The sequence below is a fragment of the Stenella coeruleoalba genome (assembly GCF_951394435.1).
Source record: "Stenella coeruleoalba genome assembly, chromosome: 2".
NCBI lineage: Eukaryota > Metazoa > Chordata > Mammalia > Artiodactyla > Delphinidae > Stenella > Stenella coeruleoalba.
The window spans coordinates 123079568-123107292 of NC_137147.1; the positions used below are offsets into that span (position 1 = coordinate 123079568).

Consider the following 27725-nt stretch of genomic DNA (forward strand, 5'->3'; position numbering starts at 1 on the left):
CAACAGATTTGAGTCATAAATTGTGAGGCTTCTGTGCAGCTGCGACTCAGGTCTGTGGTTGCTTAACAAGTGAGACAGTTTAAGAGTTTTAAATTAATCTTAATTCTTTGGATTAATTAATCCAAAGAATATTTACTGAGCACCTACCATGAGTTAGACACTGCTAGGTGGTAGGGATATAGCAGTACAGAAGACAGTCAAAGCCCCTGCCTGTTATTATGACATTTATTTTCTAGTGGGAGGCACAGACTATGTTTTTTAAAAAATTAATAAACAAAATAATTAAAGATTGCATTAAATGCAGGGAAAGAAATAGCTACAATTGAGAAATAGGGGTCCTATTTAATTAGAAAGTCTGGGAAGGTCATTGTGAGAATTGTGATAGTGAAATTCTGAAAAACAGGAATGAGCTCACAGTTTGAGGAGTTAGGCAAAGAACATTCCTGGCAGAGAAAACAGCAGATTCTAAGGCTCTGAGGGACGAAGTTGCTTGACACTTTCTCGGGCCAGAAGGAAGGGCAGGGTAGTTGGATTGTAGTGAGGTGGATGAGAGGCAGGCCAGGACTGATTGGGGGACCTTGTTTGCTAATAAGATGGTGTTTAAGATTTTATTCCTGTACAGTGGGAAGCCAGAGCAGAGTTTGGCACAGGGAAGGAATGTGATCTATGTGTTAGTATCACTTTAGCTTCTGTGTATAAAATGGATTGGAGGGGGCCTGGAAGTAAGAAGACCAGTTAAGGAGGCAATTTGGTGAGTTCAAGCAAGAGAGAATAGTGGTGCTGGGCTCAGTGTGGTAACAGTGGAGGCAGAAAGAAGACAGATTTGATCCATATTTTGCAGTATGGTTTGTCACAGGACACTCAACAGCCTTTGTTCTCTATTTGTCTCTACCTGTAGAGGAAATGCCAAGTTATAGTACTGTTCCCAGATTTGGTCATTACCCAGTTCAAAAAAAATCATCCATAAAATAAGATGGTTTATTATATACTTTCTTTTGTTTTAATAGATCTGGTCATCTGTTAATTACTTATTCTGCATTTCTGCTTCTTTGATCTTTGGAAAGAGCCAACAAGTTAGGCAAAGTATTGTGTGATCAAAAGATTTGAAAGGTGTGCTAGGGCCAGAGATGAGTAGAGCCTGGGGGTGCTTGGTTTAAGGTTAATGACAAGACAAAGGAGTGTCTCCTGCAGAGAACTCTTTGCTGCAGAAAGCTTTTTCTGCCAAAGGCTGCTTACAAAAAGATATTTATATTCAGATTTTACATTTAGAATATTATATAGTATGGTGAGCTGAAAAAAATAGAAATAAATATTTATTGATTTTCCGCCATGTACTATTGAATTATGTGAAATATTTCATCTAATCACTTGAGGTATGTGCTATTCCATCTCTTCTTTTTTACAGATGATTTATAAATTAACATCAAACCAATGATCTAAATATTTGAGTAAATAACCCAAAGTTGCACAGCTGATGGTTTGAACCTATTTCTACATACCAGACTATGTACGTTTCACAGCCCAATCAAGAGAAAGAGAATGAATCTAGAGAGGGACACTTACTGTTTATAGAATGGAGTTTGGCTGGGATTGAAATATTGTCTTTTATTTCTCTGTATGCTCTCCCTAACCCAGTGTGCTTTGGATCTCAAATTAGAGATGTTTTTAGGGGTACCAGAAAAAGCCAGTGCTTGAAAGTATCAAGCCTTGTTATTGACTCTCTGTGGTCACTGGCTTGGCATGGAGTGGGTGGCTTCCCTCCCATTCCCATTTAAATTTTAGGTTAGGTCAGTATGCATCAGCAGAGAATGATGATTTAAAGGAGACTTACTGTTTTTTCGTTTGAAATTGGCACTCTAATGTTATTTTTATGCTTAGTCTAAGTACTTATTGTGTGGCAGTAATGAAATCATTTTCAGGATATTCTATAAGTAGCTGAAAAGTTAAGGTATTGTATATTTAGCATGAAAGTAAACAGTGCAAACAACTGAAGTTAGTATTATTCTGGGCACACTAAAGAAATAAAGTGTTCAAACTGATGTTTACTCCCTGAGAATTGGTGTGGTGACCCGGAGACCAGCTGAAAAGAGTAGGATTCCCCTTGTATTCCAAAAAAAATGCATTGTAACTTTACATCAGTAATACTACATTAATTTCAAGATGGCATAGCAATAAATATTTCGGAAGGTGTCAGTAAACTAATTGGTAATAAAATGAATTGTAAACAATTTTATTAAAAAGAAACATAATACCGTACTGAAAAAAGACTCAAAAAGTGCAGGTAACACATTGTTAGAAATAAAAACAGCTAAGAACTGATTAAATTATATGAATTTATGCTAAGAATAATTATTCTGATTTACAATGTTCAGATGATCAGTATATGGAATTTTTAAATATACATGTTTAATTTATATATTATATTTAATGGAAATATTTTTAGCTTTTAGAAAGAATTTTTTAAAAAATAATTTTTGTGTTACTGTTTTATTTTTTATTTTAACATACAGGAAAATTCACCCTTTGAGTTACATAATCACCATCACAATCAAATATAGAAGAGTTCCAGCAGCCCCCATGATTCCTTTATGCCCCCTATGACAGCCTTCATACACCCTGCCAGGCCCTGAAACCACTATTCTACTTTCTACTTGTATAGTTTTGCCTTTTCCAGATTATCATATAAATGGAACCATACATCAGTACCCTTTGAGTTTGGCTTCTTTCACTTAGCATAATGCATTTGAGATTCAACCGTGTTGTTACATATATGTTATTTCCTTTTGTTACTGAGTAGTATTTCATTATATGGATATGCTAAAGTTTGTTCATTCACTGGTTGAAGTGTAATTATTTTTCTTTTGCAAAATTGTTTTGGCTATTCTAGGGCCTTTGCATTTCAAATATAAATTTTATTTTTTTTGACATCTTTATTGGAGTATAATTGCTTTACAATGGTATGTTAGTTTCTGCTTTATACAAAGTGAATCAGCTATACATATACATATATCCCCATATCTCCTCCCTCTTGCGTCTCCCTCCCACCCTCCCTATCCCACCCCTCTAGGTGGTCACAAAGCACCGAGCTGATCTCCCTGTGCTGTGTGGCGGCTTCCCACTAGCTATCTATTTTACATTTGGTAGTGTGTATATGTCCATGCCACTCTCTCACTTCGTCCCAGCTTACCCTTCCCCCTCCCCATGTCCTCCAGTCCATTCTCTACATCTGCGTCTTTATTTCTGTCCTGCCGCTAGGTTCTTCAGAACCAATTTTTTTTTATTTTAGATTCCATATGTATGTGTTGGCATGTGGTATTTGTTTTTCTCTTTCTGACTTACTTCACTCTGTATGACAGACTCTAGGTCCATCCACCTCACTACAAATAACTCAAATTCGTTTCTTTTTATGGCAGAGTAATATTCCATTGTATATATGTGCCACATCTTCTTTATCCATTTATCTGGGGATGGACACTTAGGTTGCTTCTATGTCCTGGCTATTGTAAGTAGAGCTGCAATGAACATTATGGTACATGACTCTTTTTGAATTATGGTTTTCTCACGGTATATGCCCAGTAGTGGGATTTCTGGGTCATATGGTAGTTCTATTTGTATTTTTTTAAGGAACCTCCATACTGTTCTCCATAGTGGCTATACCAATTTACATTCCCACCAAGAGTGCAAGAGGGTTCCCTTTTCTCCACACCCTCTGCAGCATCAAATATACATTTTAAAATCAACTTGTTAATTTCTACTTAAAAAAGCCTCTTGGGGGCTTCCCTGGTGGTGCAGTGGTTGAGAGTCCGCCTGCCGATGCAGGGGACACAGGTTTGTGCCCCGGTCCAGGAAGATCCCACATGCTGCAGAGCGGCTGGGCCCGTGAGCCGTGGCCGCTGAGCCTGTGCGTCCGGAGCCTGTGCTCTGCAACGGGAGAGGCCACAACAGTGAGAGGCCCACGTACCACAAAAAAAAAAAAAAAAAAAAAAAAAAGTCTCTTGGGATTTTGATAAGAATTGTGTTATAGCAGTTTGGAGAGCAAACTGTCTTAACCAGTGTTAAGTCTTCAAGTCCATAAACATGAACTGACTCATTTATTTAGATATTCTTTCAGCAATATTTTGTAGCTTTCAGCAGATATTTTGTCTCTCAGCAGTATTTTGTAGCTTTCAGCAGATAAATTTATTCTCAAGTATTTTCTTTTTTGGTGATGTTGTTAATGGAATTGTCTTTTTTTTTTTTTTTTTTTTTGTCTGCGTTGGGTCTTCATTGCTGTGTGCAGACTTTCTCTAGTTGTGGCAAGCAGGGCTACTCTTCATTGTTGTGCACAGGCTTCTCACTGCGGTGGCTTCTCTTGTTGTGGAACATGGGCTCTAGGTGTGCAGGTTTCATTAGTTGCGGCACGCGGGCTCTAGGGTGCGTGGGCTTCAGTAGTTGTGACCCGCGGGCTCAGTAGATGTGACTTGTGGGCTCTAGAGCGCAGGCTCAGTAGTTGTGGTGCACGGGCTTAGTTGCTCCACAGCATGTGGGATCTTCCTGGACCAGGGATCAAACCCATGTCCCCTGCACTGGCAGGCAGATTCTTAACCACTGCACCACCAGCAAAGTCCTGGAATTATTTTCTTAATTTAATTTTTGGATTGTTTGCCTTGGTATATAGAAATACAATTGATTTTAAAAATATTGATCTTGTATCCTGCAACCTTGTTAAAAGTGTTGGTTCCCGGTGCTAGATCATGCCCAGTGGACTGGCGTGTTTGTAAGATGCTGGCTCTCCGCCAGTCCCTGTGCACCCCTGGTGTAGGCTTATCCCCCTGGGTGTGTGCCCCACACCTTGTGGAGCAGGAAGGACCCCGTGACTGGCCTGGATTTCTGAACCTGCAGAATGAGGCTCAGAGATGTCAAAGGACTTAACTGTGGACACACAGCAATGAGCCTGGTTAGGAACCAGGCTTCCTGCTCCCTGGGCCATGGGCTGTGTCTGGAGGGTGGGGACAAGGAGGATTTGGAAGGCAGCGTCACATGGGGCAGCGACTTTAAAAAAGACAGAGCTCTTCATTTGGTCAAATAACGGCCAGAGGGAGCTTGGGCGCATCCTCAGCCTACAAATACCTGAGCTGTTAACACTAGACCCCTGGAACTCCAGTTTTTAGACACCTGGAGGCCTCATGGCAAAGGGAAGGGAAGAGCATGGACTCTGGAGCCAAAGAGACCTGAATTCCAGCCCGGCCTTCACCAGGCTCTACATGGGTGATCTTGACAGTGACTGGTTCTATCTCTCTGAGCCTTAGAGGCCCCATCTGGAAAATGGGGCAATGATGCCCACCCCCTCAGAACTGTTGTTGAGATTGTTACGGTGTAAGTAGGGTACCTCACGGCACACGGTGGATGCTCCCAGGAATGAATTTCCCAAGGAGAAATGCTTTATTCCATTGAGGTGGAGAGTCTCTTTGTACTGGGGTTTAGGAGTATTTCCCAGCCCCCATCTTTCTCCCCTCCCCCCACTTCACCACACCAGCTCAGGAGGGCTTTCCTCCTCTTCCTGGGTGAGGTAGGAAGAGTTCCTTGGTCCCAGTAGAGGATTTAGAACACAGAGCAATTCCCCAAGGAAACAAAAAAAAAAATAAAGTGTTTATTAGTTCCGATAATTGTTATTAATTGCTTAGTATTTTCTAAGGAGCATGTCATATGTGAATAAAGAAAGTTTTACTTCTTTTCCAGTCTTGATATTTCTTATTAGTTTATTTGTTTTGCCTTATTGCATTTGCTAGAAACTTGAGTAGAGAGAATGCTTCTTCTTGCCATGTGTGTATTGTTCCCCTAAACATAATAAGTAATTATTCTCTTGCTGTTTTCAAGATTTTCTGGTCTTTCACAGTTTATGATGTGTATAAGTGTGGATCTCTTTGTGTTTTTCCTACTTAGTATTTATGGAGTCTCTTGGATCTTTAGAGTAATATTTTTCATCAAAATTTGGAATTTATGGCCACTATTTTTTCTAATATTTTTTTCTTCTCCTTCATTCTCCTTTTCTTTTTATGGAATCCTGTCACACATATGTTTGTGCAGTTGATTTTGTCCCACAGATCTCTAACCCTGTTCACTTTACTTCAGTCTTTTTGGCTGGTTTCTGTTTGGATAATTTTTGTTACCTGTTTATCACTGATTTCTTGTTTGCCTATTTGGACCTACTGTTGAGGCTCTCTAGTGAATTTTTCTTTTCAGTTGTACTTTTCAACTCCCAAATTTCTGTTTTCTTACCTCTCTTTATTGAGAATAAGTTTTCTGTTTTTTGAGTCATTGTCATCATAATTTCCATCAAGTCTTTAAACTTATTCTTTTAGTTCTTTCAACATATTTATTATAGCTGCTTTTTATTATAGCTGCTGTCATTGTCTGCTAAATCCAACATCTGGGTCCACTTAGAATCAGTTCTATTTACTCATTTTTTCCGGAATATGGGTTACCCTTTCCTGTTTTATTGTATGTCTTATAATTTTTTTAAAAAGTGTACATTTTAAATGATATATTTTAACAACTCTGGATCCTGATTATGTTTTCCTACCTAAAGATTGTTGCTATCTTATTTATTTATCTTAGTAATTTGCCTGGACTAAAACATGAAATTCATTTCCCCCACAGTGACTGATGTCTCTGTTTCATGTTTTTTTATTGTTGTTATTATTTTTGTTTTAATTTTTAAGCCTAGCTTTCTATGATTTGGCCCTGTGTCTGTATAACTTAGTGGTTGAACACCTTAAGCTAGTAAGGCTCCTATCCTCTGCCAGTGGATCTGTGTGTGGATTCAGAAACACATTTAATGTTTAGGCAGTTTTCAAGTTTACCCCAGCTATTATTTTCTGTTGGGCCCTCTCTTTTCTCCTCTGTGCATGTGTGCAAGTTCTGTGTAGTCCTGGGATATGTAAATAGCTGGAGCCCTCTGTGGTCTCCCTTATGCTTGCTCACCACCTCCTGTCAGCCTGGGATATGTGGAGAGTCTGTCAAATACTTTCTGACTGCTTTATATCCCATTCTTCGTTGTTGCAGTTCTGGCTTATCTGCCCATTCCATTGCTTTCCCCAACCAGGAACCCCTCAGCCTCATAAAAATCATTGGTCTTTCATGTTTGCTTGTGACCAAGATTACTAATCATTACTGACAACAGTACTGGGTACGGGTTTTTCACATTTTGTTCCAAATCGACTCCCTGACTTTTGTTCCAAGTCAGCTCACTCTGTCAGTGAAGTTGTTGGTTCTTTGCAGCCTGCCCTGCCGTATTAGAACTATTGTCCTAACCAAGCTGGTTGGGGGAATAGGAGCCACCCCAAGGAAGCATGCCACAGATTTCTGTTCTTCTAATCTGAAGTGCAGTAGTTTTTCATGAGTAAGCTCTTCTCTATTTGTTGAAAAGCATAGGTCGATTTCCAGAGTACTGAAATGGTTGCTTTTGATAATTTTGTGTAATTTTTATAGTTGCTTTTTCAGCAGAGGAGTTGGCATCCTTCTCAATCCATCATACTGGAAGTTCCAGCTTTTGCGGGGGGATCATTGTTTGCATGGCATATGTTTGTATTAATTTAAGTTTTATCTATCTATGTATTTATATTTTAAATGGATTCCTTTTAGATAGAATATACTAAGGTCTTGTTTTTAAGTCCAGTCTGGTCATCTCAGGCTATTTACTTTTAATGTTATTATTGATCTTGTTAGATTTAGGCCTGCCATTTTATTATTAGTTGTCTGTTTGTAACATCTGGTTTTCTTTCTTTGTTCCCTTTTCCCTGCCTTTTTTGGTATTATTTGAATGTATGTTTTGTATTCTGTTTTAATTCATTTATTGGCTTTTTGGGTTTATCTTTTTTTGAGTGTTTATCTTATTTTTAGTTATTGCTTTAGGGATTACATTATACAAATCTTTCAAAATCTGCTTTGGAACTCCTTTTACATTACCCCACTGACCTTTGTGTTACACTTATAAGTAGTATGCCATATATTGAAATGCTTTCAGCAGTTATGCAAAACTTAACTTAAAAGGAGAAAAGTGATAGTTTGTTATATTTACCCAGATATAATAATTCTTAAATTTGAAGACATAATGTCTAAAACTTCAAAAATTTGGTGAAAGACATAAATTTACAAATTTAAAAAGGTCAGCAGACTCCATGGATAAGTTCAAAGAAAGCCATTTACAGATACATTGTAATCAGTCTGCTAATGACTAAAGATAAAGAACAGTTCTTGAGAACACCTAAAGAAATAATGATTCAAATAATTGTGGATTTCTTCTCAGACACCACAGTGACTGGAAGACAGTGGAACACCATCTAAAAGTACTGAAAGTAAAGAATGGTCAACCCTGAATTATGTATCTAATGAAAACAATTTCTAGGAATTACAATGATATAAAGACATTCCCAGGGAAACTAAGAGAATTTGTTGCCAGCATACCTACTCTAAAAGAAATAAAATTTCTTCAGTCTGGTGGAAATGATATAAGCAGGGTACTTGGATCTTCAGGAATGAAGGAAGAGCAGCAGAGTATATAAGAGTATCCTGTTGTCCTGGCCTCAGTGTAGGTTCTGAACTTGACCAAATTTGTTAGATTTATGTTTGGCTGATAGTTTTCCAGTTTTTAACTTGAGCTCACACTTTGGGCTCTGTTTCTTTATTCCTGCATGATATATTGCTACCCCAGGTTTATTTCCTGTCTCTTGTGTTTAAGTTAGAATCTTAGATAAAGTTTGTTTGACTCTCTTGTTTTCTAAAAATGTGCTTCCCATTAGCTGAGCTTAATAAGTATATATTTTAATTTTGTTAGAATAAAGATGCCATGTATAGTCTTATATTTGTGGCCTGTTTTAAAATGGTCATGAAAATTATGTTTATTTCACTCCACCTGAGAAGCTATTTAATTTTATTTCTCTCTCTTTCCCAAATACTTTCGTAGGATGACAAAATCGTTAACTTTCCAACTATATTATATATAGTATTTTACTCAGTATTGTAATTGGAGTAATATTATAATTAGCTCAGGTTTTTTCTAACAAATGGAAAGGCCTATATATTAAGTTACTTAGACAAAAATGTTCTTTTGTTACATTTGTTCATTTAATATATGCAGTCCTGCACGTTTAAGTCTTATTCATCACGTATAGGAAATAAGAAATGTCAGCTCCTGTTTCCTCTTCCCATTCCTTAGTATTTTGACCTTTGATACTGACAGTATGTGTTCTTTTCTTTGTCAAAAGTGTTATTAATTTTAATATCTGAAAATGTATGTGTATCTGTTAAAGCAGCATGTGAATACTGATCTGTTAAAAGTAAATAATCAAATTATAGAAAATTTAAATTCATAATCACATATTGTTTCCCCATTTCACAGTACAATAAAGGCAATGCTGAATAAAAATGGTGGACAGTTGCAAGCCTTAGTAGTTTTTTGTTTTTTTTGTGTTTTTTGTTTTGCGGTACGCGGGCCTCTCACTGCTGTGGCCTCTCCCGCTGCGGAGCACAGGCTCCGGACGCGCAGGCTCAGCGGCCATGGCTCACGGGCCCAGCCGCTCCACGGCATGTGGGATCTTCCCGGACCGGGGCACGAACCCGTGTCCCCTGCATCGGCAGGCAGGCAGACTCTCAACCACTGCGCCACCAGGGAAGCCCGCTTTAGTAGTTTTTGCAGCCATGTCAAAACACTGTTTTACACAGTTAATTATTTTTGAAATAATGATGAAAATAGTTTATTTTGCTTTACTCCCATGTGATTTTGATGGATTTTTCAAATTCTTTTAAGTAGGTGGCTTATAGGTAGTACAATTCAGAAGCATTGGTGTAATTAAAATTTTTTTCTACAGAAAGATTAAGCTTTTAGCATTGTCATCACCATACTTAGAGTATAATAGTCTAGAAACTTGAAAATTACCTTTGACTTTTTCCTGTTTCACCATTTTCCATTTCCAACCAAGCATACTCTCTGCTTTTCTTAAAATATCTCTGGAATTTACCTGTAAGCTCTGTCACACTGCCTTCATTCTCATCAACTGTCTACTTGTTTTCTCTGCCTATAATCTCTTTCCATTTCATTGCTTTCTGCATATTTACCATTTTCATATTTCCAAAAGAGTCCTTTCATCCTTTGAGAATCTTCAGGAAGTGTTATGTTCTCACTGTGATAAGTCCAAACTTCTCTACCCAGTATTCATTATCATCAATGTCTCCACCAAGCCCTCTGTACTGAACTTATTTTCTGCTTTTTTTCCCATTGGTATCTTTGGTACTTGTCGGGTCTCAAATAGTCCATTGTGCATGTTGTATTTATTTTTTCACTTGTATGCTTTTCCTCATGCTTTCAACCCCATCCCCATGCCTCGCTTGAAATGCTATATCCATTTTATTTTTGACCTATTCGAGTTCTCATTTCCTTCAATAAATTTTGCAAAAGCTTCTCCAACCCTTCATCTAACTCTTCTTTTCCTGAGCTCCTATCACACAATGTCTTTTATATGTGATGTGATTCTTAGTGGCAGAAACCTTGTCTCATTCTTCTCTCAGCACCTGGCTCTGTGGTGTGTAAGCTGATTCGTTGCATTTCTGTCCCATTTCACTCCCCTAATAACTTTATAAAGTGAGGTCAGGAAGATTTCTTGTTTCTTTTTCTTTTTATTCAGTTCTAAAACATGTTCTTCTGTCAACTCCCTCACCCCCACACGCCCCATCAGAAGCAATCTGAAATAGATAGGCAGACAGACTTGGCTAGAGGAAATACTGTGCTAATGGAGCCAAGAGTGAAATTGACCCCCATGTGCATCAGTTAGGTGAAAACAGAACAAAACTCCCATTGGGAGTCACAGACTGTTCATTGAATCCTATCTCCTGTCTTCAAATATGTATTTCTGTAGTAATGGGGAAATAAGAAAATAAAGTGTGAACTTCCTAGCACAAATCCCTTCTATATATTAGTAAAATAACTAGAAATTAATGTATTTTTGCACTTGTATTACTTTTATAAAAAATAGTTATTAAAAATGCTCCTGTTAAGAGTAAGTGTATAACAAAGACCAGCAAACTTTTTTTTGTAAATGGTGAGATACTAAATGTTTTTAGGCTTTGCAGGCCACATATGGTCTCTGTCATATGTGTGTGTGTGTGTGTGTGTGTATATGTGTATATATATATATATATATATATATATATACATTTTTTTTCTTATTGTTGTTGTTGGGTTTTACCACACTTAAAAATAACCAGTCTTAGCTTGAGTGCAGTACAAAAGTGGGCCATGGGCCACATTTTGCCTGTGAGCCATAGTTTGCCAAGCTGTTTGCCAATAAGAAAAGCTAATCTGTGTAACTGGACATCCAAGAGGCAGAAGATTTTCTCTCCAATAGAGAAGACATTGCTCATACTAATCCAAGTCCTGAACAAACTGGAATGTGCCCAGTGGGGTGCATTCAAGTTGGGAGGATCATGAGAAACCTTAACCTGAGAGGAACAGCTTGTTGAACAGGGTCAGGTTGGAGAAGTGAGAGGTGGCATTACAGTGGTCTTCAATACGGAAGTTCCTTGATACGAGAGAAGCAGACTTGTCCTGCGCAGTGCTCCCTGTAGAGCCTCGAGTGCAGTGTGCTGTCCTGGACAGAGTAATGTCCTTCCCCTAGAGACTGGTTAGCAGAACCTCCTCTGCTCTGAGTGCTTCCTGGTGGTTTTCCCTGAGAAGGACAGAATACCTTATGAAGAACTTCCCCCCTCTTTCAGAAGTGGTGATTTGGTGTATGCCATGTCTCACCATGGAATAGATTACAAATATATACAAATATATTACAAATATAGACACCAATAATGAAGGAATATTGGAGTAAATGGAAGGATTTCATTCAGGTGGGATTAAAGTAAATCTTCATAGGATTTTGGGTTTTAAAAGAGGAACCACATGGCTAGACAATATCTAAAAATATTACCTTACAATAATTTTATTATTATAATCTTAACTGTGGTGAAAATTTCAAAAGCCATCCTCATTCTTAGTCCAGAAATTTTCTACTTAGTTCACATGAACAAGGTGCACTTACTGGGATACTATAATTTATGTTTTTAAGTCTCCTACTATCTACTTAGATAGAAGGTAAAAACCACAAAAGTAGCAAGAACCAGTTACCATGAAGTGACTGTAATTGTTCTTCTTTCACATTTGCGACAACTTTTGATTCATCGGGAAGCAGAAGCCATAGTAACAGACTTTTGGCTCAGATTCATCACTTTGTGTTTCTCCTTTCTCCAATGTCAGCACTTTTCCCTTTTTAAAAAAATTCTGGTAGACTAATTTAAAGACACCTACTTAAGTTGGATTATTTGCATACTGGACCTAAATCCTGCACTTCAGTATTAATGTCTATGGAAATATTTGCAGCTACTAATTTTATTTGGTTGAACTGTTACAGTGTTGATTCATTTTATTTAATTAATTCATTTAATCAGGATGCAATTTATCTTGATTTTGGTTGTAGAGGTTGGCGATTTGAAGGAGCTGCAGACACTAGACATTTCTACCAATCGTTTGCTAACTTTACCCGAGAGGCTTCACCTGTGCCTTTCTCTGCAGTACCTCACTGTGGACCGAAATCGTCTGTGGTGTGTGCCGCGCCATCTCTGCCAGCTGCCCAGCCTCAATGAGCTCTCCATGGCTGGAAACCGTCTTGCATTTTTGCCGCTTGGTAAGTAATCATGTTTATGTGGTAAAGCAAAACAGCTAAAGAACAAGATGGAAAGTCTTTGCTAGGAAGGATTAGTTAGTTTCCTTCATTCTGCTTATCTTGAAGATGCTTCTCTAAATCCATTTTTGCAGTGAACAAAGCATCATTCCCAGTTTAAAAAGTTTATTTCTGTTAGGGATTTCATATTTTAAAAAACTTGTGCTAAAAGTTTGTTTAGAGACAAAATATATGAGATATGAGATGATTTACTCAGAGAAAGGAATTAAAATATATGTATTATATATGTATATTTTGTATATATAAAATTGACAAGAGGTATTGAGCAATATGAAAGAATAGCTACTGTACAAATGTATCTGCTTACATGTTGACTTCTAGGTAAAAAAATTTTTATTGGGTATCCTAATGATTAGTATTGCCAGATAACCAGACTAGAAATTTTTAAAGACTTTTGAACTGCCTGCTGAGCTAGAAATGTCACCCTGGCTAATAAATAACATACTTTGCACTGTAGATCTCTGTAGCTGGCCCATTTTGATATATGTTAAAGAACATAGACCTTTAATAAACATTTATTTTTACAGAGAATTGAATTATTTTGTTAACTTGTAAGAAACAAAACTGCCATTTAAAAAAAATTAAAATTTGAAGGCCCACAGAACCCTAAACTGTTAGAATAAGCATCATATAATCCTATTCATAAAAGCATTTTTTATGAGTAATTTATCTCTGAGGGCAATGAAGTGAATAATTTACTAGCCCCTAAAAGGAAATATTTTCTACCGTAATACAGTATACATATTATTTTCAATTAAAAACCTCTTTAAGAAAACTTGAAAATCCTGAGACATGAACATCAATTTGAGTAATAATAAATAATTATCCAATTTAAGAAGATTACTTTTCTATAAATATAATTAAATTCTTTTTAGAAATTAAGAAAATAAAGTAAAACCATTTCAGAAGTAACCTACCTTTCTAAGAAATCAGAGGTTTTTTTCAAGTGAGAAAATTATTGAATATAAATTGGTATTAGAAAATAAATATACCTGCTGCATAAACCACAGGTTGTAGAACATTACCTGGAGTAAATCACCAAAACCTCTCTGAGCTTCATTTTCCTTGTCTGTAAACCAAAAATAACAATGTTTATCCTGCTTACTTTAGAGTTATTTTCAAGTTGAATAAAATAGCTGTTTCTTATTCACTCCAGCTGTGGTTCCTCATCCCCCTAGTCAATTGCTACTCATTCCTACCTGCTGTTTCACCAGTGACACAGTCGAGCGTGTGCTGTGGTGGCAGTGGTGTTGAGAGAAGAGAGGGAAGCCATTCCAGTAGGCGGCTGACCACTGTTAACAGTTGGGGTGCCAAGGAGTGACATTGTGTGTCCTGCTGAGTGGTTACAGCAGCAGATGACCTGAGTGGCAGTGGCTAGTGCAAAGTGATAGAAATGGCTGTGGGGTAGAGGATAGAGTTCACTACACTTTGCCCGGCTGCTTTCTGCTTTCAGTTATGTACTGGGGCATCTTCTCTATGCACTGTGGTGAATGCTGCTGTGGCTACAGAAGTGGGCATCCCTTCTTCAGCACTCAGTGTTCAGTGGTAAGGACAGCCTAACAAGTTAGTTTCTATCTCCAGGTTTCTTGTCACCCACAAAGCCTTGCCTCTGTGATAGAGGAGGTTTTCCTTTGTGAACTTGTTAATATGTTATCAAAGAGAGGCAAGAGGGGGCTTTCCTGGTGGCGCAGTGGTTGAGAGACCGCCTGCCGATGCAGGGGACACGGGTTCGTGCCCCGGTCCGGGAAGATCCCACATGCCGCAGAGCGGCTAGACCCATGAGCCATGGCCGCTGAGCCTGCGTGTGGAGCCTGTGCTCTGCAACGGGAGAGGCCACAACAGTGAGAGGCCCGCGTACTGCAAAAAAAAAAGAGAGAGGCAAGAGGGTCTTCACTGAGTTCTGAGGAGGGTCCCTCCCAACATTCAAGGTCACCGTAACTCTCAAACCTGGGACCGTGTACAGCCCAAGATATGGAAGCAGCTTCCACACTCCCCTGGGTGCCATCTCAACTCACAAGGCTCACAGCCCTGACAGGACACAGGCCTGTGGGCAGGCTTTACTCTACTTTAGAAAGACATACAAGCAAGAGGATGGTGATGAAGATCATCCAGTGAGAAAGAAACAGGCTGCCTGAAGCAATGCTCTGCCCTGGTCTCCAGAGAACAGCATGAGTAAAGGGCCAGGGGGCCAAGACAAGCACTGGTGGCCTTTCTATATTGTTGGGTTGGATGATCTTTGTAAAGAAATGGGTGGGACAACTAGAGAGCTACAGTATGAGGTTGCCCAAAGAGGGCTTCAGAAGAGCAGAGACAGCATAATCTATGAAGATGAGGAAATTGAAGCTGACAGAAATAACAATCTTCTCAGTCTCATTTTGGTTTTTGATTTTTGTTTTTGACGCCATTGAAGGTGGATTTGGAAAGGGAATTCAATTAAGTCTTTAGGAAGAAAATAAGTCCATAGCTGTCCTTCCATGGAGTTTGTGTACTTGAAACCCTTCCTTGAACTCCTTTCTGATACAGCAAAGCCATCTAATGCTAAGAACTATGCGGGACAGAGTCAAGTGAAGTAGGCAGCTGCTGGCACTGCCTTTCCTCAGAGAACTGAACTGTTCCTGGAAACTTAGCATATAGGGATGCCTCTTTACAGTAGTTAGGAGATACGGTGTGTATACACATACATATAACTACAGTTTTCAAATAGAAGGCTCCTATGTTTAACCATGATTCTAATGTAGAACTTGAGTGTTTATGAAATGGGTGCTTTAATATCACTGCCTGTGATTGGAGGTAGGAGTCTTATTTTGGGGAGCTACTCGCTGAATTCAGTTTCTTGCCAAAGAACTTTGACTTAGGAGAAAAGCAGTTTTTTATGGGGCTTTTTAAAGGAATGTCAGATTACAGCCTCTTCAAAAAATGACTACAGAAGCTATAGTAAGGATGACTTAAATCACTTGTAATACTATCAAAATTATTAACACTCGTGGAGGGTGTTCTTTTTAAGAAGAAAAGTTGTATCAAGAAAGAAGGATGTTCCTGCTATAACTATACCATGACAGCTGAATGACAGATTAGTCTACACACAGAAACTCTGTTCCCACTGCTGTCAGTGAGGAGGTGGGGAAATTAATAACTTGAGCCTCATGCTATGAGACTTAATAGAGGCCTTGAAACATGAATATTTGTTGTTGATTCAATATAGCTCTGTTGACTAAATAGCTCATAAAGATCTGACTCACCTCTGGGCTTCTGAAAATTTAGGAAAATACAAAGAAAAGGGTTTTTTCCTGTAAGACTTTTTTACTAGGTTTACTGGTTTCTCTTGCATAATTAATAAACCATTATTCAGTAATGTTTACAACTTATTTAATGTTGAATAATAGATACAAGTACTGTGAGGTTGCCCATGTACAGACTGACTATGGAAGAGCATTTTTTAGTTAGCCCCCAGGAAGTGCTGTGTCAGCTAAACTCAATGTCAGGAACTTCTGTAGTTTAAGAAAACAAAAGTTGCGCCCACAGTGGCAGGTGGAATTTTTGAGTGTTAATTTAGAAAACAGTGAATGAATTCTTAGCTAAGAACAAATGACATTGAGATTTATGGAGTATCCTGGTGTGTAAACTACCATGTAGTAAACCCCAAAGTTAGTGAGAAAACAGCTTCCTACCAGTGGATAATTATTTGTGTTTCTAAATCAGTCCCAGGGTTGTTCCTTGGACGTTCTAGTAGTGAAGTATTTATTTTCTCAGGAGAAGTTATTCTGTGTGCCAAGGACGTGTGCTATGAGTGAAATGACAGCTCCTTTATTGCTGTGGGTTATACCCTATAACTTTGATAGGGATGTAAAACTGGCCCTTTATCACATAACAGGAGATCACTGCAATTTTTTGTAGTAGCTGTAGTCGTTTTTCCTTTGTAGGAGCTGGATACATTGTGTAGGGGAAAAAAAAAAAGTTTATTCCAAGTATTGGTGCAGTTTTATTTAGAAAGTAGCTTGTAGGCATTTTCAAAACCCATGTTGAAATCTCTTCTTTTGTTGCAAATGGCATATAAAAGACACAAATTTTTAACTACACTTGTTTTTTTCTATTACTTCTCATTCCTGCTTTCTTTGTATCTGCTTAGAAGGTCAGGAAAAGAATTGCTGTTTACTGTTTTTCAAGGAAATACTTAAGTCCACAAAGCGAAGCTATTAGAACTTCAACTCTAGGATGGAAACCAGATGGAAACCAATTAATAATTCCTTAATCTCAGACTTAGAGATGCATGTAAACTGTACTTTACTGAACCATGGAATGTATTTGATCTGCAGCTTGAAGAAGTACTGCCTTGAGGTCATTGTTTAATGGGAATAGTTTGCAAAGTTTGTAGCCTTAAATACGTTTCAGTGCTAAAATACTTCTTCTGGCTCAGACCAGAAGTCCCAGAGGTTGGAATCAGTCTTATTTTTGAGTCGAAGGTATCTTGGCTTTCCAAGGAGGGACCCAAACATGCCATTAAAATCGTGTTCTGTAGAGACTGTTGGGCAGGTCTCTAATCAAAGGCATAATGAAAAAGGAGAAAAGAAAGGCTTGAAAACAAGGTCCAAAAACTAGTAGTGGGAAGAAATGAGAGAGAGGTATTCTGTTAACTAAAGTTTATATGACCCTATTTCAGGAGCAAAGTTGTAACTCTGCAATGTATATTTGTTCAAGAAAATGGATGTGCAGTCCTCCTTTTTGAGCTCTATCTTTTTGCAAGTATTTATAAAAAAATTTTTCATCCTGGTGCTGCTTACTCATCTGACTTTTTCCACTGTCTTAATGATCCCCTCTGCTTTATTTTTTTTATCATATCAGACCTTTACTCTTGCCTTAAGGTTTTCTTAGAGCATTAACAGGATTATTTAATATGGCTGACAGGATTATTTAACATGGCTTCTACAGTGTGGGCAGACATTGACTTTACTATGCTAATATATGAAGAGAAAAGTTCACCTAGAGTAGGTGAACTTTAAAGGGACAAATGTATATTTTTCTCAAAGTTTTGGAATAGGATTTTGGAGTAGGCAGTGATTAATATGAAAAAGTGAACCTGTTTTCCTCAGATATCAATTTTAAAAAAGAATTGCTGCTTATTCTTAAAAAGGTACAGATGTGAAACAAAAATAAGTAGTGTGAGGGCTAGATTCATGAGCAGAATCTTTGCCAGCGAAGTTTTTGTTAATTTGGTTTTCTAAATAGTGGCAAGAATGTATGGTACAAGCAAAGTCTGGAAGACGTTGTCAGTTGACTTTAAAGCAAGAATCTGGAGTTTCTGTCAGTCTTAGTTTTCAGCCAAGTTCTTAAATTTGGGGAGAGGGAGGACAGGTCCCAGTCCAGCTGAGCAAGAGCTGAAGGTAAGATGCAGAGTGAAGATGTTTTGCTCTCCGCGCTGGCTGCCCTGGCCTAGAAGATGTGTTGCTGTAATGCCCAAGCCTGTGCGGGACAGTCAGCGTGAAGGCTCCTTCTCTAGGTCTTCTCTGAAGGAATTCTTGGTGTTTCTTGCAACTGCAGCCCTAAATCTGTAAGTCAGACCTACCCCATCTTTTAACAGAAGCCAAGGGATATTTTGTTCATCATTTATCTCCTTGTCATTGTCTCCTGACGTCACACCTGGATGCTTGGGCATGCCCGTCCTCAGGTGCCTACTGCACCCATGCCGCCTGCTAAGGTAGTGTCACTTCCTACATTATGTGGGAGTGCCCTGCTTATATGGAAATGATCTGTTAAGGGAGGCTGCCTAACTAACGTCATGGTGAAGCAGGCAGGCATGCTTTTAAATTCCAGCTCTACCATTTAATAGCTGTATGATCTTGAGCTTAGAAAAGCTATTTAATTTGTCTAAGTCTCAGTAATGGGGTAATATTAATACCTACTTCATAGCACTTTTGTGAGAACTAAATAAGATTTAAAACACTTCTATCACTCATAAATACTACATAAGCACACAATCAATATAAACTTTTATTGTTTGACTAGACTGTAAGAAAGGGTTGAGACAGCTTATGTCTTATACCCTAAGCATCTAGCACAGTATCTTGCCCATTGCTTATAATAATTTCTTTATTACTTGACTGTGCAACGCAAGTAGAGATGCTAATGCTTGAATATTTAAACCAACTGCAGAGGAAGCCTTCAGTCATTCAAATTCATTAGAATCAATTTATTTTAATTTAACAGTTGATGATCTACTGTGTGTAAAATATCTTATTAAATTCACTGTGAAATCTTATTTGGTAAAAGTTGAATATATCAGGGAGACGCAAGAGGGAAGAGATATGGGGACATATGTATATGTATAACTGATTCACTTTGTTATAAACCAGAAACTAACACACCATTGTAAAGCAATTATACTCCAATAAAGATATTAAAACAAAAAGTTGAATAGATCAGAAAGAATATGATTATGTAAAAGATTTAATGGAGTGTGTGTGTGTGTGTGTGTGTGTGTGTGTGTATTTAGAGAAACTAGCACTTTAAAAAATTCATTATTCTGAATAAGTAGTCAAAAAGTTCTCTTTGTCAAATGCATCATGTAGGTAATTTAATTAGTTTTAAAGATAATTTTGGAATACACTGTAAATTACTCTGAATTCATTGTGAAGAAACCCAGTTTTTACACTAATTAAAAATGTAATTGTGACTAATAATCTGTCTGATTTATTGAACCACAATAATTGGAATTACATTGATAGAGCATTCCAAACAACCTGTTTTGATCTATTGCTTTCATGTGTGGTTTCTATTACCCCATCATTTTGTTGAAGAGAATACATCATTCACCTTTTGATAAAATAAATGAGTTTCATGCTGGTTAATGTGCAGTAAACAGATCCTATTTGGTCTGGCGCATGCTGTCATTCTATGCTTGCTTTTACAGTTACAGTTAAAAGAGCAACAGCCTCAACACACAGGAGGTTTTTGTTCCATCTTCAGCCATGTGGACTGCATATGCCGGGGCCTTGAAGTTTAAGGAGAGAGAGAGAATTGGAGTTTATGCAGGACTATTAGCTTTTGCTAATTTTTAAGTAACAATACTTTGATCTATGAGTCTGGAAGAAAAAAAAGGGAAACATTTTAGACACAGTACACCACTTTAAAAAGCCACATGAAAAAGTTCTTTGTTGCTTTAGCATCTTTGCAGATGGACAACTTCCTTGCTTTACATAGTTCACATACTTAGCAATTTTTGCACAGGAACTTAAAAAAATATTACTGCATGATATATTTATTGAAAACTATTGGTCCATTGAAATTAAGAGAAGGAAGAAACAAACCAGCTTATTAGCTAGTAGATTAACGGTCTCTTCCAAAGTTAATTATTGAGTGAGGATTTTCTTTTTTAAGAATAGAAGAAATAGCTCAAAGCTTTTTCATGCAGAAAGTACTTATATTTCAGCCTCATTATGATTAAAAATGCCATTCCTTTGTGCTTGGGGTTTTGCCAGCTGACGGCTTTTTGGCAAGAGCACACTCTCACAGCCATGCCTGTGTAGCCTGTGACCTTGCTGGGTGTTTAGTTGTCTTAGCCTTGCCAGCAGGCTGTGCTGTGTCAGCTAAAGCAAGGGTTGCCTGGTTCTCTTTAGAATCATACACTCTGTTTTGTGATCTTCACTTTATATTCAGGAGAGAGAGATAAAAGACTAAGATGTATTGAGTACCACTCTTATGCAAGGGACCAAGCTTGACATTATATACATTGTTGAATCTTTATAACAAGCTCATGACATAGGTATTATTATCTTCATTTCACAGAGGAGTAACAGGCTTGGAGCATTTGAATTGGAAAGCCAGGTTTCAGAGGTCTGACTCCAAAGCCCACTACATCTTGTAATTTCAGTACTGCTTTTTCTTACTCTATTTGAGATTGTGTTATTTGCAAAGTTTAAATGTTTGTATTAAATACTCATGTCTGTGTGATAATATACTGGCTAATGTATAATAGATTTGAACACAGCTGATTTGTGTTTTCTTTCAGCTTCAGTAGAAAGTAGTTCATTCCATTACGGGCATGTATAAAAAATTATATTCCCCACACAAATTGGTCAGGAGGTATAAACAGAAATCTTTGGAATATTGAAAACCTGAGATAAGGTCTAAACCAAATAGCATTTTAAAATCATCAACTCTTCATTTTTTTCCTATAAAACTAGGATAGGAAAGAGGACTAAACCATATAAGAAGTAGCAAGTGCCAAATTTTATTTAACTTTGTATTATGATCTTTGCATGTAGCCTCATTTAATTTGGACAAGCTCTTTTGTGTATATTAGAGGAGAGAGGTATTTCCTCTGTCATGTCCCATTTTGTGTCCTTGGCTCAGGGAGATGAATTACTGTCTCTAGAGGCTGTTGCCTCCAACTCTTTTCTGTGCAGTTAAAGTATAGAAAAGAGTACCTTTTGCTGCATGCCAAAGAGAATTCTCTCTTAATTGGCCTTCTACTGTAGGCCACACTTCCAAATGTGTCACTAATAATGAGAATAATAATAACTGCCATATACTGGAGAAGGCTGTATGCCAAGAATTCTGCTTGATAATTTATGAACTTTGTTAGTAGTTTTCACTAAAATTAAGGGACAGCATTATTTTTCTCTTTATACAGATGAGGAAACTAAGGACACACATTTAGTAAATAGAAGAATGAAGATTCAGACCCAAGTTCTCTGACTCTGAGAGTGTGTTCCTGCTCCATTAATTAGTATCCTATACTCCTTACTACTGCATAAACTCAAGTAAAGAATCTTTCCCTGAAACCCCTGTAGGCTCTGACAGTCATATCTGAGACCAGAGCTCATTTATATTTTATCACTGTAGTTTCAATTTTTTAAAAATTCCAAACTTTTCTATATGCCTTTAAAGTCTGCAGACTTCTATATGTGATGAAAGGATTTGTATACAGTCAGAGAAGTAGTGAAAAAATATAAAATAGGAATTTTTAATGTAATTTTGAGGTCTCTTTCATTGCAAGTAGATTCTGATATTTCTATGTATATTTTTTCCATCTATGTTTTATAAATTTGTAGCCTTTTATACCAGTAGAGAAGTTTATACATGTTTACTAAAGTAGCAATACATATTATTGTGGTAATTATGTATTCTTATGCTTAAAAAAACATACTGTATAGTGATTTAAATTTTACAGATTACTTTCACATTCGGTTTTAACAACTTGGTAAAGTTGAGGGGTTAGGCACTATTATGCCATTTTAACATATGTGCAAACTGAGGCTCTGATCACATGGCTAATAAGTGAAAGAACAGACACATAAGATATGAACAGACAATTCACAAAAAAGAAACTATGTAAAAATCGCCCTCAGACACATTGAAAAATGTTCACACTGATAATTAGAAAAATACAAATTCAGAATGACAGAAATTTTTAAATAAGACAACATGTTTTAAAACTTGGTGAAACTGTGGGAAAACCAATGCTCTCATACATTGATGAAGGGAATGCAAATTGGTGTAACTCCTCTGGAGGGAAATACCAAAGAATCTACACATGTATTTACCTTTTGACCTAACAAGTCCACTCCTAGGAATCTATGATGAAGGTATACTTCCAACAATATAGTTGTATACGTATACATGAGTTAGTATACTTACATATGTTTTGTAGATCTTTCTACTTAGGGATCCTAGAAGCAATGTCATTCCCATAGTAATGAGCACACCTAGCACTCAGATCTTGGTTTCTAAACACCATACCCTATTAAAAGGAATTAAGGCTCCTTGGAGAAGTAATTGATTTCAGGGCTATAGCAGGGAAAATACAAGCTGAGCTGGGACTGTCTTGTGGTGCCAGAAAGTATGATGATACTCAAAAAAGGATGAAAACTTGTTGAAAGAACATAAGGACCAATTTTAAGTGTTCCTAATTGCCAAAACTGAAACATTTTAACCACTACAATGAACAATAATGGTATTGGGTTTTTAGTCCTTACAATAAAATAAATATCCATGAATCCATACTGTTATAAAAATCAAATAAATGGGGGAGAAGGGATGGCTCTTCCTTACAGAAGAATTCCAGTTAATAAATGTAGACAGAAAGATGGTAATCGAAAATCACCACTAAATGAATACCGTGTAATAATTGTTGCAAACAAGACCCATTGATGAATGCTAAAATTAATGGGCAAAACTTTGAGAAGGAACAGGATATTTACATAGTCTTGGGGCTGTAGTAATCTGAAGACTTGACCTGGGACTTGGGGGAGCTGCTTCCAAGGTGGTTTACTCACATGGCTGTTGGCTGGCAGTCTCATTTCCTCTGCTGGAGGGCCCTCATGACAAAGGAGTTGTCTTCCTGAACAAGCGATCCAAGGGAGAGAGCAAAGAGGAAGCCACAATGCCTTTTGTGACTTACTCTGAAATCACAAAATCACACAGCAGTTCTGCTTATTGTGTTTGTTAGATATATTACAACCACCACACTGGGAAAGGGCATCTCTAGCTAGTAGGCCAGTAATTTTTTTTTCTCCCTAAGAGTTGCCACTTCCCAGTGCTTTTGTTGCCTGTTCCCAGTGCTGCCAATTTTGGTTCCTCTTTTTGTAACTTGCCCCAGTGCTATTCCTGGGCAAGAATACTGTGATAGGACTTGTAGTGGAAAAGAGGAGGTAATGTTCACCTTTTCCTACCCATTTCCATGGCAAACCCTTCCTTACCTCAATCTTATATTATCCCCCTCTCACTTAATGTAACAAATTATCCAGAACCCATCTGTGAAACAGAGACTTTATACAACCCTCTTAATAGCTGTGATCATATTATATTACAGTTATCATTTTTCATGTCCGTCCTCAATATCATATTCATATCTGAATCCCCAAGGCCTACCATAGTGCCTAAAAGGTCCTTAATGGGTGAATGGGTTTTGTTTTGAAATGTAAATATGCTTAAGAACCACCTAATTTAGCTTTCTGGGCCTTTGTCTTTCCTAACTGTAGAAGGACAGGGGAAAAAGAGAGCTCCTTCAGCCTATTTCCTATTTTCACAAGCAGAATTATAGTTTGAAACTTTTCAGAGATTGAAAACTTTTCAAAGATTATGTTCTTACTTCAGGAGGCAGAGGGTTGGCAAGGCTACTGAGGATTCTGTTCTGTGCCTCTGTAACGATGAAGACAAATAGCTCTACCCTGTGAGTGATAGGAGTGGAAAGGAAAGCTGGTCGAACAATCTTGGGCACACAGTAGACAGGAAGGGATGACCTCGGCACTTGGAAGTGTCTCTGCTGCCTGTGATGGCCAGAGAGCACCTTCAGTACTTTGTGCTTTGTTTCCTCACTGAATCCTCCTCCAGTCTTTGCTCCCCCCTTGTCCGGCTACTTCTGCGAAACTTCTGGATTCTCCCTCTTTCTGGCATACTTGTTCCTATTGCAGATTCTTCTCTTTGGGCTCCCTTTCTCACCTCTTCCCATTCCTGGTACAAACCAATTCCTGTCCCGGCTTCCTGGCTTGCAGGTCTTGTCCATCCGTCTGTACCTCACACCTCACTGAGGACTGGGATTTGGGGTTCCCTTTGCTTCTTCCTGCCCCTGCAGCCACGGGCAGTTCCATCCATTCTTAGATCCACACCTGGCTCCTGAGGCCCGGCCCAGCCAGGGTCAGATTGATCCCTAGCCCTCCTTTACCCCTCCTCCCATCTTTCTGCCCAGGGGAGGTGAGACACAGTAGGCTGACCTGCCAACTTAGTTTGTGTAACACTTTTTCCTATGGAGAAAAATGAAACTAAATAAACGACCTATAACAAACAATAAATAAATAGAAATTGTTTATTAAAAGTCATAGAATTTTTATGTGGGAAGGAAATCTAATAATATTTCATTCCCAGTACTCATTTTACAGCTTAAATGCTCAAGGTTCAGGTGGGTTGAGTAATTTTTCAATAGTCATGTTTTCTGATGTAGAATCTCATATTACAGCTGACATAAGTTCACACCTAGTTAAATCTGCAACACTTTTTTTCTTCCAGAGTAGAAATTTGAATTATTCTAATATTATGTATTAAATTTTATGTTTCACATTATATTGGTGTATGTTTATAGGAATTATAGCACTTTTCTTTCTAATCCAGATTTAGGTCGATCTCGAGAACTACAATATGTGTACGTGGATAACAACATTCATCTGAAAGGCTTGCCGTCCTATCTGTACAACAAAGTCATCGGGTGCAGTGGGTAAGGCTGATTTCACATTTTATACTATCACTCACCTCTTTTGCTAGCTTTGTTTCTACTTCAGTATTTAGTCCTGATAAAACTCAAAAATAGATGAACTACTTTTGATAATCCTGTTCAGTTTTGTTTTGGGGCTTAATATGTTAAAACAAATACCCTTAAAAGTCAAGAATATTGAGCAAGCAATTTAGAGTATTGTACTTCAGGTTTAGTTAGTAAGCTGTAAATTTGGTCAGTAAGTTGTTTGTTATTTTCCAGTCAAAAGAAAAATTAATCTATGCATACCATTATAAGCTCAATAGTATTAGTCACAGAAACTGGAGGAATCTGCATTAACGTAAAAGCTTTTCTTTCTCTGCACTCCATTGCAGTGACAATTTTACCACATTAGTATCTAGGACTATACCAATTGAAAATATTTAGAGCTCAACATTTGAAATAGTCCCTCAATACAAATCATGATTCTAGCAACCAAAACGTATGTTTCAGTTAATAAGAAACGATAGGCTTTTATTTTCAGAGCAGCAATGATCTTTCATTCTCAGTTAGGATTTTAGAAAGATGGCTTCAGCTTCTCCTTCTATAACAGTGAGAAAGAACCAACCCTAAAGTGGTTCCCAGAGTGGCATGGGCTTAACACCGGACAACTCAGCTGCCAGAACCTGCTTTTGACTGGCCTCACTTAAGCAGCCAAAGGATACTTGGAACACCTTTGAGGGTACTTAGCCAGCATGTTGACTCTCTCCTTATAATTTCAAACATCCTGCGTAACCTGGCTCATACTGTATGTAGTTCTGGCAAGGAAAGGGATGCCAATAAACTTGTGTGTAGCGACAGCCACTCCCCTGCTGGCATGCCTCTGGGGGATGGGCATTGAGCAGTGATTGCTCCAGAGAGGGTAATCCTAGTGGCCTTCCCCTAAGAAAAATTATACAGTTGTTATCTTGGGAGAGCCCTAGATGAATTCAGTGCCTGTATAGGCTGATGAAATACAAGCCCAGAGACATATTCCAGAACCTTCTATGAAGCATAGAAAATAGAATATGTAATGGAGTTTTTAGCTCATTGATTTTTCTACAGCTGATCATGTGACAGCTATGATCCTACTCACTCATTAATCATAATGAGTTTGTAAAAGATCTATAATATAGCCTAATTTTTCCAAGTGGTGAGTGAAATACCCTCAATTACCAAGATACACGGAATGATGCAAGTAGGCTCCAAAACTGAAGGCAATTTTCCTTCACCAAAGCCTTCAGAGACTGCACTGAAATATGATTTAAATCTCTACCACAATTAAAGAATAGCTCTTACTTGAGGTAAAGAGCCTTCTTCTTTGGTGTTTAGACATGGATATTACTGACTGCCAGAAAGTTCTATTTGTGCAGAGTAGAGAGATAGTATATTTTATTTTATTTATTTCATTTTTGGCCGAGCCGTGCAGCTTGCGGGATCTTAGTTCCCTGACCAGGGATCGAACCTGGGCCCACGACAATGAAAGCACCAAGTCCCTACCACTAGACCACCATGGAATTCCCTTTTTTTTTTTTTTTGATATATTTTAATTGTTGACTTGGTATCTGGTAGCAGAGGTAGTGAATTTTATGAGAGTTCCAAATCTTTGAGAAAACAGTAAGGCAGAATATGCAAATTACTAGCAGATAGTCTACATTTTTTATTATTATTAGCATCTTCCTTTGGTAGTAGTAATAAGAAGATAAATAAAATTTTTAAAAAGACAGTTATCAAACAATCAGTTTTCTAATATTAATAGATTTTGGAGTGTTGGCAGTCCCACATACAAATAAACAGTGATCCAAAAGGTATTTTTAATCTGTTGGTTTAACTCAGAATGCATTTCTTATAGAAGCGGTTCTGGTGGTTATACTCCTAGCCAGCTCATTAAAAGGTCATTTAACCCATTTTGCACCCCCCAAATTATACTTACTTATAAAATATTTCTGTGGCAAAAATGTATTCAGAATTCTAATACATGTGACTGTTGAAGTCTTGGCAACAGAATTTAGGGGCTCCCCTTCTTTTATCTCTTTTATCTGTTGTATATGTGCAAAGGGACTCTCCCATTCCAAGTCAAAGTGGGGGTGTTTTGGGAAAAGGAGGGGCAAGGTCTAGAACAGGGTTCTAAGGTAAATCTTATATAAAGAGCATAAGGGTATTTGAGGCCTAGAAAGTGTACCTTTTGATTCTGAACAAGGATCTTGGTTCGGTTGTTTATTCAGTGCATATTTATTGAGCAACTACTCTGTTTGGTCACTGTCTAGACAATGGACATACAATGTAGGAGCCAAACAATTCAAGTACCTGCCTTCCTGGACCTCATAATCTAGCTAGGGATCCAAGTGAACAGTCAATAATTAAACAAACTCAGTGCTAATTCTCTCCAAGGAGATGATACTTAAGCTAAGCGTAGAAGGATCAGCACACTTGGTTCTCCACCACCATCACATGTTCTTTCTAGCCCAGAGGTAGGTCTGGAATAAAGAACACATCAGCTCCTGCTGTACTGTGCTTTCTCTGAAAGAATTGTATTACCCTTCTCTGATTAACAGTCTAAGAAAATTAGAGCAAAATGAATACAGCTTTAGGGACCTGTGGCATGATATAAAAATGTCTGACATATATATATATAATTCACATCTCAGAAGGAAAATAGAGAACCAGGTATAAGGCATATAAAAAGATATAAAAATAGCTAATAACAAATGTTGCACAGTTTCAAGAAATCTCAGAAGTCTCAC

The 27725-nt window shown here is 37.8% G+C and overlaps 1 protein-coding gene across 2 annotated transcripts in view; it reads left to right on the forward strand.

The window, feature by feature from the left end:
- The window catches only part of LRRC28 (leucine rich repeat containing 28), a 183678-nt gene that overhangs the window by 110272 nt on the left and 45681 nt on the right, over nt 1-27725 (forward strand). For both annotated transcript variants that reach the window (XM_079907365.1, XM_079907366.1), the window contains 2 exons: nt 12498-12704; nt 24864-24966. In XM_079907365.1, coding sequence (XP_079763491.1) covers nt 12498-12704; nt 24864-24966 — 310 coding nt within the window. The remainder of the gene's footprint in view (nt 1-12497; nt 12705-24863; nt 24967-27725) is intronic.